The 19,395-nt window shown below is 40.4% G+C and overlaps 1 protein-coding gene across 1 annotated transcript in view; it reads right to left on the reverse strand.

Annotated features, from left to right (window-relative positions):
• RHOBTB1 (Rho related BTB domain containing 1) overlaps positions 1-19,395 on the reverse strand; it is a 62,379-nt gene that overhangs the window by 32,522 nt on the left and 10,462 nt on the right. Inside the window, exons 3-4 of the mRNA XM_036265503.1 lie at positions 5,671-5,872; positions 5,201-5,304 (exon numbers count right to left, since the gene is read on the reverse strand). Of these exons, the coding sequence (XP_036121396.1) occupies positions 5,201-5,304; positions 5,671-5,862 (296 nt within the window). The 5' untranslated portion in view covers positions 5,863-5,872. The remainder of the gene's footprint in view (positions 1-5,200; positions 5,305-5,670; positions 5,873-19,395) is intronic.

Genomic DNA, 19,395 nt, shown 5'->3' on the forward strand with positions numbered 1-19,395 from the left:
GGTCCACCTCCCCTTGATATATTGCTCTCTGACAGGCTTTTTGCCATCCTGAAATCATTATTAGAATGTTACTTCTGGCTCAGTGTTTAGAATGTGCCATGAACAATAAGAGCATCTTCAAAATACTCTATGCAGTTGCATTAGTTGTTTCTGACTTTTTCCCTTGCCATTAGCCACATGTACAGCCAGCCAATCCCTGACAAAGACATAAACACTGGTCACCCATAGTCCTGAATTTTTTAAAGGGCTTCAACCAAGCACTCAAAATGGAATGTATTCAAGCTGTATCTGATTACATGTGCCTTCCATGTGCAACATCTTATCTAAATAGACACCCAGAAACCACAGCTCTGATTAATGTTACCATTTAAAACATAGACTGTACTTTTCATAGGAGCTAATAACTTTTGAGAAAAATCAGGGTGTAAGAATAATTTATAGAATAAATGGATTTCATCTGGACTGAAAATATTCTCAGAGACTGTTGGGTATAAGGGAAAGTACAGTGGTTCTGCATGTTTAAAATAATTTGGGGGTGACAGCAGGACATACAAACCACAGTCATCCCTCGGTATCCCCAGGGACTTGTTCCAGGACCCTCCATGGATCCATGATCTGCAGATGCTCAAGTCCCTTATGTGAAATGGTGTAGCATGTGCCTATAACCTATACATCTGCTTCCATATACTTTAAATAATCTCTAGATTATTTATAATACCTAATACAATGTAAATGCTTGTAAATAGTTATTATACTGTATTGTTTAGGGAATACTGAAAAGGAAAAAAAGTCTGCACATATTTAGTGAGGACGCATCCATCATACACTTAACTGCATAGTACATGTCAGCAACAACATTAACACTTTGTTCCAAATATTTTCAATCCATCATTGGTAGACTTTGTGGATGTAGAAGCTGCAGAAATGAAGGGTCAACTGAACCCAAGATTCCTACTCACTGTCAGAAAGTTCCCTGGAATGGATCATTTTTTACTGAAGCGAAAGGATTCATGTTTAGCTCCTTATGGAAGCATATAAAGAATTAAGCTACTTGCTATGTATCAAAACTTAAGAGGAGCAATGGGATATTAGAGCTGGTGACAGATGGCAAATGCTGGTCTTCACTGTCCTCAAAAAACAGCATAAGAATTAGACTGCACCAGGAATACATTTAAAGTAAGTTCGTGATCACTCGTCGTCAACCACAAAGGCGTGGTGGGAAGGGAAGAGGCAGGCTTTGGAGGCAGACGAAACTATCAGGAAAAGTTCAGTTCCACTCTTCCCTCGCTGTCTGACCTTGGCCCCTTTCTGCGCCTGTCTGCTCAACTATGAAGAGAGCCTGCTTTGCAGGGTCACCACAAGAATGAAGAGGGGCGGGATTTGTACCTCACCTGTCGTAGCCTGGCTCCTGGGAGCCCTAATTATACCGCAGCTGCTGCCGCCACCACCACTGCCAGCACCACGGGCTTTATTAAGTGTTTGAAGGTTATCTGACCCCGAGACAGATCAATGATGGAGGTTTCCAAGGAAAGGAAACAAACAATTTGTAATTATTTATGTGTAGTGTGACTATCAGAGAGGAACAGAGGGGCCCCAATGTCTTGTTGAAGGCACAGCCCATCCTATTTGTCTACATTTTCAATGCCAGGCACCCAAGCGTGAACATTTCATCCTTATAGTAGTTCCAGGGAAAAACCTGGAGGTGCATGATATCCCTTTAAAAAGAGGCTCTCTTCTTGCCAAAAAAAGAGAGCAGCTGATCACAGTCATGGTTACTATGTACAGTTTTGTTCTTGACATTTTAAAAGACCCAGAAAAGAGCTCCAAAAGTTCATCCCAAAGTGGAGAGAAAGTAGGTGGTGGGAAGACAGGCTACAAGAGAGTCGGAGTCATTCACTCCAGACAAGAGTGGGTTCGACAGACTTCAAATGTGTTGAGTGTTAGGATGCCGACGCTACTCTGCTACCTTTCATCTCCAGTGAATAGAAGGGCTCCCGCCAATACTTTTTCTTTGGTGGATGATTTCCCTTTCTGAAGAAAAGAAGTCAACCAGATGACCTTTTGAGATCTCTTCTGGTTCTAAGTCTCTGCACAAATACGAAACAAGACACTTCGCTCATCAATGCGGAGTAGTTTTCAGTTGCATTCTGTTAAAATGAGGTTGAGGTAGCCTTGTATAGTAGAAAGAGTGTGGGCCAGGAGTCAGGCAGAGCTGGTTTGAGTCTACCTTTGAAACTCACCATTGGGCAAGTAAAAGAACACAACTCGACTCAACTGGATGTAGCATTGAAATAATCTCTGCCTCCTAGGGTTCCCAAAAAGATGACCTAAACTAATGTTGGCAAAGCACCAAATATTTTGACTGGCACATTATGGGCCTTGGATAAGTTAGAGCTATTATTCTAGTTGGCTTAAAAAAAAAAAAAAAAGATTGAATAGTTGACTATCATAAAAAAAGCAATGGCATTCTGGTTATAGTTATACCACGGTAGGAAAACTGCAAATTCAAGTTAGCACACTGACACCCCCTTGACCCACAGGATCCACTCTGTAAACTAGAGCTTGTCCATGCCAAAGAATGTGTGAGGGGGCAAATTATTAACCAGTTTGGTGCTAAGGAGCAGAGGAAGCTGAAGGTGAGGGCTAAGGCATCTGGGTAGGAATCTGGTTTCTCTCATGGTCCCCACAAGAATCAAATGAACTGTATCAAAAAAGGTTGCAAATACATTTCCAAGTGTAAGGAATATATCACATCTCCCTGACTTGTAATTCACACCAAGTATAGTTAACACATCAGTAAAAAAAAAAAAAAAAAAACAGGTTTGCAAACCCAATTGATTGTCAGGAACTGTAATTAGGATTTTTCTCCTTCGTGAATGATATAAAGCTAAAAGTAAAAGTCATAAAGAAATTCAACACCCTTCACATAGCAGCGAAATGCAGTGGTCAGAGCCCTACACTGAATAAAAGAAACCCCTCCTACTCCCAGACTTTTCCACAAAATGTAGTGTGTTGGTGCTGCATCGAGATGGTATTACATTTTTAGCATTTACAGAAAGATGCTGGAGTCTAAGAACAGCCCTGGCGCGTGTTCTCTGCCAGGGGAGGGGCTGTGGCAGGACGCCTGGAGGCCGTGGAGAATTGGGAAAGACAGAGGAAGTACAAGGCACAAACATGCGCGTGAAGTGAGGCCCATCAAGGGCTCCGCCAGAAACATGGGAGGTTTTCCTGAAGCCCCGTTGTTGTTCTGAGACTCAAACTTGGCTTGGAAAGCATGTCCTGTTTCCATCAAAGCGGGAACTGGTTACAGGTGATAGAAGCAAACATGACAGTCAAGGGAGCAGAACAATGCACTTTGAACTGCTCGAGTCACATGAAAGAGCAGCTGATTTTGTGGGTGAATAAGCGCAGGCAGGACAAGAGGTAAAATGACTCCAGATACATCAGAGAGCGGGGCGGGGCCCAATGTAGGTGCCTGTCAATGTTGGATCAATGAAGGCTATTGTGCCATTACATCATTCCTAAGCGGGAATCTCACACGATAATGAAGCCACCCTTATATGACCTCAATACAACTTTTACATTATTTCAAAAGCATACATTTCAAGTGGCAACAAACCACTGAGGTATTGATTCAGCCTATAGAAGCAAAACCCAATGTCTCAGTAAGCTCATATTTAGGCCCATGATTTTCACAACATTTCTTAGAAGTGGGGTGCATACAAACAGTCGTTTGAAATCTACCATGTCTATCCTTACTTTGCCTAAAGTCATCATTTTGTTATGCTTCTTTAAAACCACAGCTATTACAAATGTGACTGCATAGTACTTATAAGCAGGTTTATTGTGTGTGTGCGTGTGTGTGTGTGTGTGTGTAGTCATTGAACAAAAGAAAAAAACTAATGTGGCAACTAAGATAAAAACCAAGAACATCATGGAAAGAAAAAACAATAAAACAGGAAATTAAGGAGAAGAAAAGAACCCATGATGCTGAATTTTAAGTTCAAAAGTCCTCGTTACCAAAAATTTTTGTTGCATTCAAATTCTACTTCCATATGCCTGTTTCTGAGTCCCTTTGAACAAATCTGTCTGAATCACAGATTCTTTCAGTGTGTGAACGACTTCCCAGTGGTTTATTCAGTTTTTCAGACCACGTGGATAAATGCCAATAAAAGCGTGCTCAGAGGTTTGCAGAAAGCTACTGGCTCGAAAGGATAGAGGGAACTTTCAGAAATGCCTATCCCAATACCAAGGAGTAACTCACGCGCTTGGACTAGCTAAATAATTCAGTCCTGTGAGGTAGCGTCCTGTCTGATGTTAACAAGGGGCAACTGATCCACGAAACCTAAGTTCTAAACTTAAAATGAAGTGTGTTAACTTACAATTAAGGGGTAAGAAAATCTCACCTGGCTTTTGATAGCTGTAACACATTCTCTGCAACAGACTTGAAGAAAGTCACAAAGACTCTGTTGGAGTTTTGGTGACAAGAAGTTGCTAAATATTTTAAGGCATTTTGACCATGTTCTTACTCATATTAATGTCCTTCCAGATTAAGCTTCCCTTTACTAAACTTTCCCTTCTTCATTTTCTTCTTTAAAAAAAAAAAGAGAAAAATAGATATTCGTGCTTCAGTTCATTTTGGAAATGTGCCTTGTGAAGGACTTCAGAGATATTTTTCTTTCTTTTTAAAAATGACCTTCACATAAAAGTAATAGACTTTTCAGATAACAAAGCCCAAAGCAAATAACATCCAACTCTGCAAATATGGTCATGAAAAGACCAAAGGGACCTTTAGAAGTGGGGTGGTCATGTGCTAAGAAAACTTAAACCATTTTAACAGAAGGCAAATAAAGCATTATTCGGGAACACAGCAATCAAAGCAGCCCAAGGCTGAGGGCACACACAAATCTTTGCCCAGCAAACCTCGCTGTTTAACTAGCACTCTGGTTGTTTTCAGTCGAGTACTTCCTGGGGGGAACAGAGTGGAGAGGCAGACCGCTTTTCTTGACAACAGGAAACAATGTCATTTTGGTGTGTGTTTTTTTATTTTTTAATTTTTTTGTCTTTCCTTAGACACAGTGCAGAACCCAACACATTTCAAGGCCATGTGATGTGGGTTTTGTTGATTGATGAAGCAGCTGTGGGTTTTGGAAAGGAAATTGCACTCAAGTTCAACTGCACTGCATAGGTCCCAGCTTACCTGCCATATGCAAAGCGCCTGTCTTTGTGATGGTCGCCAAAAGTGTCCCAGAGCCTGAGAGAAACGCTCACTTCGTCAACAACATCCCGGGAACGTTCCAAGACCTGCAGGAGCGAGAGAACACCAAGGCTCAGTGCCATTCGAAGGCTCCCAGGGGGAGGATGCCTGGGTCAGCACCCCGCAATGCCCACCCCGCAATGCCCACCCCACGCACTCCCTTTTTGTTTTCTGATTCCACCGCATAGGGCTTAAACGAAGCCCAATTCTCTTCCTGTAGTCACAAGGCTCAAACCCACCTCATTCAGGACACCATAGCCATACCCTCAAGTTTGCATTTGTTTTCTCCAGCGGCACTAAAAAAATGCTCGTTTTATTTCGAATGCACTAATTCCCCCACCTGCCTCCTAAAATCAGACCGGCAGTAGCCACGATGTGCCCTGAGGATTCTAAAGAAACTCTGCACATCTTACCTCCTGGCAGACCCGGTACTGGTCAATTGCCCACACGGTTGGTACGTGGGTGGCCAGCAGCTGATACTGAGTTAGCGTCGTGTTACATGCTCTGGCACAAATCAAGCGCGTCTTCCCCACCGCGTTGTCTCCCACGACCACACACTTGATGGTTTCGACATTGGGCCTTTCGTAGTCCATGTCAGTGTCCATTTATAAAACTCTGTAAGAAGAGAGTGGACACCACATTGAAGACACCCAGGCCTTCCAGAGCAATCAAAGACCTGAGGGGTTCAGGCATCGCTTTGGAGGTACTCAAGCATAAGCAAGAATTTTGGAAGTTTATACTAAGCCTAAGTGAAATTTGAGTTTTCTTTTTATATCTCACACAAGTACAAAAACACTGGATTGTTATTTTGACCCACAAACGGTTTATTCCGGTTAACATATTATTTTCTCCTTGGTTTTCTCTAAACACAGCCTGCCTACTGGAGATCCACCCAGACAGGCAGGACGGCTGGAATACATTTATAGCTCACCAGCCTCTCACATTGACCCGCTAAAGAGGCTCATCACCTGCAGGTTTAGCCTTGGCGATGAGGGCATACATAGGCTGCCGTGGCAATACTAGAGTCCATACCATCAGTCTTCCAGTGAGCCAATATCTCCCATTGAAGAGCAGTTTTCTATAGGTTCTCAACTATCACCGTGACTCAGAGGAGACTCCAAAGTGCAAGCAGAAGGCATATCCAACATTACTGAAGAGTACATTGTAAGACGGAATTTTGACACATTAACAAAATGAACTTATATTTATCCATTTATTTATTTTTATTCATTAAGTTCATAAAATTATATTCCCAAGAGGGGGCATCATTAAGCAATACATATTTTTATTCTGCTCCTTTCTGTGTTTTCATCAAGAAATCTGGAACAGTTGGTAAAGAATGGTTTTACCAGGATGAAGAACTTCTTTGGAATCTTCTGAAATCATCCAAAAGGTTTATAGGGAGTTGCTGAGTCTGGGCTTCGAGAGGAAAAGGAAGAGCTGCTTCTATAACAGAAGCCTCCACAAAATTGGAGCAGCCCACTTCCTGCTGGCAACTGGATGGAAGGTCAACCATTTTAAGATTTTAATGGACTGAAATTGCCCCTTTGAGGAAGTCTATTGTTAAAGTGAGAAAATTGGTTAGATGGTAATTTTTAAAGTGTTGATAACGGTTTTATTGGCCATAATGTTAAAGAAACTGTAGGACCTGATACATAATGGGGGCTCAGTAAATGTTTAATTCAACTGGTTTGAGAAAAATGACCATTTGCATCATATGTGGTTAAGATTACAGAGGGAGAGATAGAAGGAAGACTATTAAGAATGCTTTTTCACAGTTGGGACCATCTGGACATGAAATTGTCTCCTGTAACACCATCACAGGAGATGATAAACCATTATGGGGATGGAGTGATGAGGTCAGGATCTGATCTGTGGTTCCTGCACAGTGGAGGGGTGCCCACCAGCTGGCAAGTGCTGTTCTGAAGGTCTCGGATGGGAAAAGCATCTTAAATAAATCTCCAGTTCTGAGGATCACCCAGGTGTGGTAACTCCTAATCGTTATCTCTTTAAAATCTAGCCTTAACATTCTATGGTTTTACTAGTTCCCTACTTAATAGTATAAGATGGTAAAAGCATGACTTTGGCGTTAGATCAGTGGGTCTTAAGTAGCTGCCCGAAAACATTTAGCAATGTCTAGAGACATTTGTGGTTGTACAGAGGGTTGGGAGAGTGCTACCAGCCTCTAGTGGGTGGAGGACAGAAATACTGCTGAACACAGTGGAATGCACAGTACAGCCTCCACAATAACATGTCTTAGTGCTGCCCTGGGGTTGAGAAATCCCTGCCTCAGACGGGGTGTGAGTTTCAGTCCTAGTCCCCATTTTCCAGTTACTGACTTGGCAAGTTACTCTCCCTTTGTGAGCCTCAGCTTCTCCATCTGTGAAGTGGGAATCCCCTAAGGTTGTTGTGTGGATTAGGTGAACTGTTGTTTTCAGTTCTTGGTGCCATACCCGACACATGGATGACTTCAAAAATTATAATCAGTACTAAAGATGAATGCCTTTACATGGCAACAAAACCGAGTCCGGTGGAAGACCAGAATTAGCTGCAAAATCATACACTTAATAATCACAAAGATCTATAAAAGGGATACATTCTAGTAGAGCAATTAAAGGGTAAGTCATTGAAAAACAAAGAACATAAATACAAGATGAAGCATAGGTGACCTTATGCAAAGAAGGCAGAAAAAGTTCTGGGTGGGGAGGAGGATGTCGTTAACTAAAAGATAATAGAGCTAGAAAGATAACTTAAAAATATTTTTAGGTGGCATTTCTAGATTCTGGAATGAGAATGGTAACACTTCTCTACAGTCTTTGGTGAGTTTCTGGTGCTATTAGCATGAGGTAACCTGTGCCAGAAAAACAGGTTCCATGTGGAGCTTCTCACCCTGGAAACAGAGATATTATTCGGAATGCCCTAAGTGGTGGAAAACCTAACTCTTTTGAGAGTGAATATTATTTTATTTTATTTTACATTAATTAAAAGTCATAGAGAGCCGAACCTTAAAATTTTGTGAATGTTTGAATTTAGTAAAAATTGAGATATGCCTATATATATATATACACACACACACACACACACACACATATATATATACATATAATTGGTTTTCTTGTTGGTTTGCAAACCAGCTCTGATAGCAGCCCCCAAAGAGGAATCCCTTGCCAATAATTTGAAACATGGCGGCTTTGGTGGGATAGCTGTGTAGCTTTTACAGGAGACAACTTTGAGGGGACCAAAGACTTCCCAGTTTTATGTTAAGACTATGATTACAAAAATATCATTACTTATTTATAGATATATCTCATGCGCAGTCCTAAAAAGAATTTCTGTGTCAAAGGTGAGAATAACATCTGTGAGTCCTCTAATCTCTAACAATCTGCTCAAAATGAAGCGACTGCCAAAGGTGCTAAGCCTTGGGAAGAGGGGACAGCATGTAAAGGAAATGAAAGGCAGGGAAGAATTAAGGACTCATAGCCCGGTCATTCACCTTAGACATGAAATTTTCAGGAATGGTTTTCTGGATTTTCAAATGCTAATGATCTTCTCTTTTGGATAGAAATTTATTTTGTCATAGTCTAAAAAAGCATTTTAAGGGTACGAAGTCACGGTCAAGAATGTAAACTCATGCTACACATGTATGGTTATAAACTGATTGTTCATCTGTTACACATAAACAAATGAGAATTAAATTATGATAGTAATTATGAAAATATGCAATTTTATTTTTCTTTACTTGTTATGGGAGCTAATTTATTCATATCTGGCACTCTTATGGCTGAACGAGCTCTTGGGACCATCTGGATAATGACTATCTGTTTTCTGATCTGTAGTTACCTAGAATGAGAGTAATAAATACTATTCATTTAGCACTATTAATAAATTTCACCACCATAAATCCTACAGATCTATGCAGATACCCTTCTGACTTTAGATGCATAACTGAGGAGACAAACAAAATATAAAAAGAAAATCTAGAAGAACTGACATTGGTAACCAGTTACTACGGCAGCTTTGTAGTCTTCTTACTTAAAAATGACTTGAACTTCATGTCATACTTCCACTGAATTCTCAGGACATAGATGCTGAAGTTAAAATAACTGAAGAATATATCTGTACACTCTGGAAATCAGAAGTGGTATGTTTATTTGAAAACTGGCAAGTGAACAAGACAATGTGGAGGTTGGCAAGTGAAGGACTTGGTGAGGTGGGACATGGCAGCTGCTGTCTGCATGCTAGTGCCTACTATCCATAAGACTGACTCGGAACACAGTGGTCATGACCTTCTGGCTATCAAATCACCCCATCTGGCTTGCTGACACCACATCTGCCCATGCCATTATTACTGTCATCTCCTGAACTTCAGGTCCCCCCTCCACATTCACCACCAACTCAGCTTTCTTGTTGTGGTCACAAATTGATGCACCCCACATCCTAGCTAAAAGTTTCTTTACTTCTTTAACACCAGTGATACCTGCCACACTCTACGTGAACCATTCATACTTTTGGTCATGTGCTAGATGTTGCTGTCATCCAGAAACACTTTAACCTCTGAAACCTCAAATTTCAAAGTCCTACTCTCAGAGTAAAAAGTTCTATCTTCACAGCTTATGCCAGATCAAATACAGCCTGCAGCAACTTTCATCAGGAGATGGAATCTATTTCCCTTCCTCTTGAATTTGAGTTCACCTTGGGACTGGTTGGCCAAACCCCAAAGAACGTGGTGGTGATGATGTGTGGGTCCAGAGTCCCTGTACCTCTACTGTTGGAATGCTGTCCTGAGGCCATCATCCAAGGAAGCTGGCCCAGCCCAGCAGAGGATGGGCGTTCATAGTGAGAACAACCAAGGCAGCCCAGCCAATGGCATCACCAAATGTTATATAGCATGAAGCCATCTTGGATCTTCTAGCCCAGCCAATTCTTTAGCTGAATGCAGTTTTATGAGGGAGCCCATGTGAAGCTAGCCCAAGAATCACCTGGCCAAATATCACAGAATCATGAAAACAGATGGTTGTTTTAAGCCATCAAGTTTTGGGTGATTTGTTATGCAGCAATAGTTAGATGAAACATACCCATGAAAAAACTCCAGCACATTGATTCCAAGTTATAGGTCCCTGATATTGGAGCTTGATATGGATGGATGATATTTTCCACCTGGGGTTGATGGATCATGCCAACTTTTCTCTTCACCATCATCTTCAACACCCTGTATGGCAAGTGTGGTAGGCAGAATAATAATCCCTCAAAGATGTCCATGTTCTAGTTGCTGGGACCTATGAACATGTTCTGTTACATGGCATGGGGGAATTAGGGTAGCAGATGAAATTAAGATTGCTTATCAGCTGACCTTACTATAAAGAGATTATCTTGAATTATTGGGGAAGGCCCAGTATAATCAAAAGGGCCCTTTACATGTGGAAGAAAGAGGCAGAAAGTCAGAGAGAAACATGAAGATGTCACGCTGCTGGGTCTGAAGATGGAGGAAAGGGCCATAAGCCAGGGGATGCAGGTGACCTCTGGAAGCTGGAAAAGGTAAGGAAACAGCTTCTCCCCTGTCAGAAGGAACGCACCTTGATTTTCACCAATGACACCCATTTCAGACATCTGACCTTCAGAACTATACGATAGTAAGTTTGTGTTGTCTTAAGCCACTAAATTTTTGGTAATTTGTTACAGCAGCAATAAAAAACTAATATATCATGATTTAGCCATAGAAAGTGATTTCCCAAATTCTGAATGTTTGCTACCTCAGTGCCTTTACACATACCATTCCCTGGGCCAACCCTCTATCATTGTTTTTCTGCCTGGCAAATTCTATTCATTCCTTAAAATCTTATTCAGCTATTACTTCCTCTAAAAAGCTTTCTAACTGCCCCACCTCCACAAAGACTAATCTACGTTCTCCTCTGTACCAACAAACAGTTCCAGGAGAAGCAGTTACAAAGGCAAACACACATCCATGCTCAAGTTTTCTTATATTAGCACGTCAAGAAATGGAAGTTTGTGAACTTTTTATTTTTCCTGGGCTACACCCGTAAACTGCCCATCTCATGCACTTTCATGAATCATCAAGTGTTTCTGAGGTGCTATCATGTGCGTAAGTGCTTGGAATATATGAGTGTTCAATGCTCCTCTTCTGCAAAGCTTTCTCTGACAGCCCAGTCTGGTCCATAGGTCCCCCAATTCGGGACTATCTGCCAGGGCCAACCATGGGCCATACAGTGACATAGTAAGATGTGACCTTAGCTGCCCTGGTCTACTCTTCAAATCATTTCCCTTCCTAAGGTGGAACCCCATCTCCACCTTCAGTCCTTGTGATAATGGCCCTCACGTTTTCCTGTTCCTCTCTTGAGAAACAGGCCCTCAGGAAGTGTTAGACACATTCACTCCCTCAAACACACTACGACTAGACTAGATGACCATCAAAGAGTCCTGTCTCCATACGTCAGTAATTTAGGGGCACTGTGGCTGATGAAACTCAGGATTTTCCTGCTTGCTCCGGAAGAGCCCCTTAGTATGGGGCCCCTATTTGGAATTCAGGCGAGGTGTGAGTTTCTTCTATCATCAGAAATTCAGATATTAGGGAGGGTGGGCAGAAAAATGTTTATTATTTGTCTAAGACATTTCATTAAGCACCTCCTAATTGCTCTGAATTACCCTACAATCGAAATATGCCACCTCTTCCCATCACTTTTGCTCTGTTTCTTGTTATATTTGCTATTTTAATCAAGGCATGGCGAGCAATCTGCTTAAAGACACAAATCTAAGGCCCACAGACTGGCTTTTGTACTTTTAGCTCCGTGCAGCTGTTCACGTAGACAGTTTGAATAATGCTGTTGCACAGCCACTAAATTTTCTTGTCCTTTCCAGAAGCATATATTTAACTTGATCATTAAAAAAATACTAGGGGAACAAATTTTAGTGTATTTGAAGAGCTCACTCTGGAAGAAAAACTGAGAATTTTATATTATTGACAGAAACAAAAGGGAAATGTTACGAGTTGCATAATAACTATAGCCAACAGCCAAGTTTCAACTGTGCAGATTTCATTATTCTGAGCTCTTAATCACCGGTCCTAGGCAGGCAGGAGCTGCTTTATGCATAATATAAACATCTCCGCTGGAATGGAGAATGGGCCCAGAGCTGGGAAAGAGACAGACAGGGCTGGGCTGGGCTTTCCTAAATCAAAACTTCATAGAAATATAGCTCTAGGATAAAATTGCCTTTCATCATTCAAAGCAACACCATTTTTTTTTTTTTTCAGTTGAAAGTTTTGATTAAAACAGAAAAGAGATTAAGTAACAGAAAGGACACTGCCTAGAAATCCAGGAATGCAAGTAATACAGAGGTGCTTTTTTAAAACATCCACTCATTATCCTGCCCCAGCCCTGTGATAATGGAAACCTATACAAGCTCAGGCTCTCTCTAGTTTTTTTTGTCAACTCAATGTCAGTGGGGAAGTGAGCCAGGATTAGAAGTAAATTTTCTATGATCCACTGCAACTTAATAAATGCTGCTCCAATTGAAAAGTAAAGAGCAGACAAAAAAAAAATTAGCTTAAAAGATGCATAAGAATTCCAGGATAGGCTTCAAACCCACTGAAGTAAACAGTGTGCTGCGTTCTAAACACACCGGTCTGTCTCCCTCCATCTACAAATACGCCAGGTAGCCTCTCCTTTGATGACTTTTCTTTTGCCATGCCTTCTGCTCAAATGCACTTTCTCGTGCCCCTGATCCTGGAATTGTCCTCCACCTTTAGGTCTCAGGCAGTTTCAATGAGTTAAACAAATATACACTGAGCACTTCATGAGCGCCAGGCCTACAGATGGACAGTAGTGAACAAGCCAGGCGTAGTTCTTGTCCTCGCGGAACTCATCGTCAGGTGGGAAGAGACAACTAAACAGGTAGATGTAATCATACATTTGATAAGTTTCTTGAAGAAAAACAAAAGGGTGCTATGGGAGAAGATAATGGGGGGGGAGGGCTTGCTGGGAAGGCGAGGGCAGCCTCTGTGAGGAAGCCCCATTTCCTGCTATTGGAACAATGGGAAGGGCCCCGTTAGGAGATGGGAATGGAAGCAGGTCCGGAGAAGCTGGAAGAGAGGGTCTGGTGAGAGGGAAGGTCAGAAGGGCAGGAAGGGCCAGATCTACGTGGCCTTCAAGGCCACAGTCAGGAGTTTGGATTTCATTCTGAATAAGAGATGCATATAAATAAACAGATTCATTCTTGCATCAGTGAGAAGCCACTGAAGTGCTGTAGGCAGAGGAGTAGCAGGTTCTGATCTGCTTTCTGTGAGAATCACTGATATCCCCGAGACTGCTGTGTGGCGAACACGCTGTGGGGAACATGAGCAGTGGCAGAAGGACCAGGCGGGATGCTCCGAAATTCTCCGGGAGAGAAAGGATGGCAGCTCGGACTAGCGTGGAATCAGCAGAGACAGAGAACAGTAGACAGACACAAGTTACGTTTTGGAAGAAGATGCACTTAAAACATGCTTCTTTTACACTGCACTTATCAAATTCCCCTTTATAAATATTGACAATTATGCTGATAGGTATTTTGCTTTCACGACACCAGGATTATACATTTTTGACAACAGAACTATTATTCACCGTTCAATCCTCAAATCTTTCTCAGTGCCTTGGCCATATGCGGCTTTCAATAAACATTAGTTCAGTAGAATATAAAAGCACAGCCACTCCACCCTCCTCAGGAAAAGTTCCACCTGGGGCTGGCAGAGAACTCACACTCGGCTATCTCTGATGAATGATCATTAAGCCCGTGGCCTCGAAAGCAGCAGCATGTGGCTAAGTCTGCAGTCGGTGAGAGGAACACCTTGAGGGACATCTGTGTGACTCATCATGAGAGCGGTGTCTGACAGATGGCATCGCACCAGCCATGGCTCCCCATCAGGGAAAGCATCAGTAACCATGGGAACCACCAGGGACCAAGGAGCAGGCCCCTTCACCAAACAGAAAGGTGGGGGTAGAGATGAGCCCCAACATAGGCTGGCAGAAGTAGGACCAGATATGATTTTTTTTTAAAGAGTATAATCATTTATTGTACTCTAGTGCCTAGAGCCAATTTGATGAATCTTAATAGCATTTACATATAAGGCTTGGTCTCATAAAGTTCTTATCCAGTTTTAGACTTTAATATCTTAATTCAAGAAATTCCTAACCCTTTTCAGTGAGCCATTACTTGGCTGGAAAATAAAGGGGAAAAAAGAGGCACATGTACCCACTACATATGGTGAACAATTTATAATTGAAATGAAAATGAGTCTTGAGTGAGGGATGCCAATCTATGCCTAAAAGGGCCACATCACAAGAGGCATTTAGCTGGACTTCAGGGCAAGATAGCATCGAAAAAACAGATGCCTTGGGTCCCCCTCTACCCACATCTCTCTAAAATTAAGCTTTTTCTATGTAGGTAACAGACTTCACGAGAGCACCAGAAGCTAAGAATAAGGAGTAACCATATACCAGACATTTGAAAGATTTCTGCCAAATTCATTTCTATGGAGTCAAATGAGAAAGTCACTGAAGACCAGCAGACTGTCCACTTCCACAGGGAACAGTCTGCCTGGGCAGTGAGCAGGATGCTCTTCAGCATAGATGCCTGTGCTGTGCAATAATGAGAGCTGGCCTGGTTTGGGATGAGGGTGGAAAGGGTAGGCTGCGGAGCCACTGGAAAGCCATTAGGAAAATGGTATGCTGCCATGGGCAGGGAGTAGCCCCAGTGAGAGTCCCTTGCTTAGAATGGACCAGCTAGAGAGCACTGAGCATAGAGAAGACTGTTCTTGCTTCCTCCAGCCTGTTCAACCAGGTCGTTTCAGTTGACATTGCAGTAGGAATGATTGATTGTGCGATGCTAATGTCAGAGGGAGTGGGCTGGGAAGGTGCAACCTCAAAGACTGAACACTGGCACATTTTCAGTGATGACATTACTCATCACTGTCCTTATCTCACCTTCAAAACTTCTCTCAACCTGTGCCATAATGAATAGCTTTGCTTGTGTACTCTGGAACTGGCTGGTGTCTGGGTCACTACAGAGCCCTGCCTTGGTCTCTGATGGGGTCTAAGGTTATCCAAGCATTTGGAATATACTTAAATCTTTGGCCAGCATGAATCTTTTCTTATATAAAAGGAATAAACAGAGACCATTCAACATATGGTCTATTAAAAACCCTGACACGTAGAAAAGGACAAGCAATTAGATAAAGACACAGAGGAAAGGTCTACTGAAGTAGATATGCTATATGAAACAGAAGAAAAATAAAAAAGAAGAATCTGATTCATGTACTTGGTCATGCAAAAGAAGATAATGCACGTATATAAACTAACAGCAGATGAGGCTATAAGTAGGCAAATTACTTAATCTCTCTAAACCTCTATTTCCTTATTTGTAAACTGGAGATAATTACCTCCCACAATGGGTTGCATGAAGATTAAATTAGATAATGCTTGTAAAACATTTTAATCACTGTGCCTGCCATCAAGAGAAGGCTCAATAAGCCTTATCTATTAAGAGTGTCATTATTTAATATTATGTTTATGCTGAGCTTGCAATAATATAGAAAAATGCTAATGTTACATTTTTAAAGGAAAAGGCAGGATATTAATCAGAAATATAGTTGATGAAAACTACATAAAATAAACAAATATGTGTAACTTGAATAAGCTTGGGACTTCTTCCTTTTTTTTCACTCTTAGCACAGTGACACATCCAAAATGCGGTTTACATAATATATCAGGCATCTGGCAGCAACACTCCTAGAAAGAGTTCCACGTCTCATGGCTCAGATCTGTCTCTCTGCCTCTCAGGAAGGAGCCCAGCTCTTTTCCCTTCAGGTGCTTCTTCTCCCCCTCTTACAGAGCCGGCCATTGCTTTGTCTTCTCTTAATTGCATTTCCATCTATTATTCCCCTGTGACAACTAAATGAATCCTCCTTGGTACCCACCATTTTTGGGGGGGAGCGGGAATGGGTGAGCAGTAATATGTGAATACTTATAATGTAATAATTGCATCTCTGTCATCTAAAGAGAAGCAACACCAACCTCTTGCTCCTGCAACAACAATGCATGGAGAAAAAATGGAAAGGAGATACTAAACAGATAACAGTGATTACTGCTGGATAATAGCACTGTAACTTGTTGTCATTTTTCTGTTTTTCTTTGGTTTCCAATTTTTTTTTTTTTTACAGTGAAAATGTATTACCTTTCTTTGGCCATAAAACTCACCCTTTTAAAGCATACAATTCAGGGTGTTTTATTATATTCACAAAGTTGTATAACCATTCCCACTATCTCATGCTGGAACATTTTCATCATTTCAAAAAGAAACCTTGTGCCCATGAGCAGTCATTCCTGTTCCCTCTCTTCCCAGCTCTGGAAGCCACTAACTCACTTTCTGCCTCCATCGATTTGTCTATTCTGGACAATTCTTATAACAGGAATCATACAATCTGTGACTTTTGGTGTCTGTCTTCTATTTGGCATATTTTCAAGTTCATCTGTGTTGAAGCATGTATTGGTACTTCATTACTTTTTATGGCTGAATAATATTTTTAGAAGTATTACTTCTATAATGGGAATATACTTTGGCTTTTAAAAAAATAATGAGTACATAAGTGTAACCCTTGATTGTTAATTCTTCTAAGGTTACACTGATACAATCCAATAATAATACATGATTTTCAATGATACATAAATTATTTTTCAAAACCATATATTTATAAAGCATAATGAGCCTGTCAAACCTGTTTATTTATTTTTCTGATTCAAACTCTAAACTAAAAATGATATGGGAATCTAAATGATATCTTGCTGAGTATCAGACAAAAATGGAATGATGTAAAGAGACTGGTGTGGACACCCAGGACACATACATACAATTCTATCTCAAACAGAAGGTTCAAAATTATTGGCTCTTAAATTTTTAGTCTTCAAAGAGAATAGTTATAGTACTGAAATTGGCAATTTTAAGAAATTATTTGGAAACATAGCACAAGAATTATTCTGTGGCAACCTAATAAAATATTAAGCTTGGGTCAATATAGTATAATTCAGCTTTACATTAATTAAGAAAGAAGTTCCTAACTTGTTTGTATGCATACTGTATATGTATTTGTGTAGTTGCAAATCGCAAACTTATTGATACATACTCAGTGTATGAATTTATGTTATAATCTTGAAAAGGCAGATTCTACATATTTTCAGTTATATGGGAGGTAGCTTGAGCAAAGCTGACTGTAGCCAGTTAATATAAAGTAAGAGTTCAGTGAAACATCAAATTCTATAAATAAATGACTTACCCTGGACATAAAATATGAAGCATTTCAAACACACTGAGGGTGCAGTGGGGTGCTGAACAGAAGCAGAATGCTTGTGATCTGGATCTAGGTGCTGGTTACATAAGTAGGTTTCATTTGCAAAATTTCATCAAACTGTATGCTTGTGATCTTTACAAATGTGGCTATATATATTATAGTTCAATAATTTTTAAAAGTTAAAATAGAAACAAAAGACCCTACACATTGATTTTGGAAGGCTTGTAGCTCTCGTGTGGGTGAGCCTTTGTTAAGGGCTGAATCAGGAAGCTTTGTCGGGAATTAATAATTAAAATATTGGTCAAGTCTTTAAATAGTCAAAGTTGTAAGTGCTTGTTTGAGAAAGCTAATATCTAATCTGTAGAGAAGATGTTCTTAAAAATCTATCCTTATGAAGTAAAGTCTCTACAGTGCTCCGTAGCAACTTATTCATTGAAAGCATTCTCTAAAGATGTCACTGGGTCAGCTTTTGTAGTACCATAGAGACCACCTGCTGTGAAACCTTCAGATATGATGACAATCAAACAATTGCATTTAATCATTTATGAAACTATAATATGACAGTTAGAATTAGGTTATGCTCTGACTGAAGCTGTTTTGTTCTCCCTAGAATCTCCTAACAAAATTTCCTAGTGCATAAATGCAAAAGTGCTGGTGGACAAAAACCAGACTCCTAAAAAATCTCATATTTTATTTAAGGTTATTGGCTGACATCAATGTATAGTTAGTATTTTCTAACATGTTCCTATACCTTCCAACTCTTGGAAGAAGTTATTGTATGAAGGCTGTACATTTTTTAAAAGCAGGACAAGGTACTCTTTATGGGAATGAAAACTGATACCATTGGTCAGGAGTGCAACTGGCACTCAAAAGGCTTTAAAATGTCCATAACTTTCATTAGTTGTAAGACTTTATTCCTAGAAAAATAATGAAGGTGTACAAAAAGATTCCACTAAAGAATGCTTATCATATCACTATTTGTGGAAACAAAATATTGGAAACCACTTCAGAAGTACAACTACAGGGGATTGGTTAAACAACAACAATAAATGTCCATATAATGGTAGAGTATAAAGCCACCAAAAATGTGTAATAGGAGTACATTTATTGTTATGGATAGATATTCATGGTAAATCTTTAAAGAAAAAAAATAACAAAAATATTTATAGTGTAACACCATTCCTTAAAAATTATGTGCCTAAATATACACAGAGACATTTGGGATAGAGATAGATTAAAATATGAATGCCACTTACTATTATAATTTATTTTATTTTAGTTTTTAAATCTATATATGCCATTTTTTCTATAATGGACATGTGTTCTTTTATAACAAAGAATTTTATAAAACAGTGAGGGTGGGAAAGCAGGAAAACCAGGGACTAGAATATTCTTCTTTTATTTTGTGGAATTAATGTCTACTCTTGACCTTTGCTCTGCATACCTTGAATGCTCTATGTGAAGTGCCTTTCACATACTAGGAACCAGTCCTGCTGCTCCTGGGAACTTTCTTTCAATTCTGAGCAGATATCACACTCATCAGCAATATCATTTTGGAGATCAGGGTCATCCAGCTCCCTTGACTTACGTCAAAGGAGAATCTAACATCTCAATAGGCCCAAACAAGGAAACTACAAGCCACTTGGCCTAGAACAATGCAGCAAGGATACATCTGCTGATAATGAAGGATAGGAACAAGACAATGGATAACCTCCTTCTCCAATCTTTTCAGATCAAGTCATCTGACTTTGAGAATTTTCGATTCTCTTTCAGAAGAGAGTCCTTGGTCTACTTCAAATAAACA

The sequence above is a fragment of the Molossus molossus genome, unplaced genomic scaffold (assembly GCF_014108415.1).
Source record: "Molossus molossus isolate mMolMol1 unplaced genomic scaffold, mMolMol1.p scaffold_m16_p_17, whole genome shotgun sequence".
Lineage (NCBI taxonomy): Eukaryota > Metazoa > Chordata > Mammalia > Chiroptera > Molossidae > Molossus > Molossus molossus.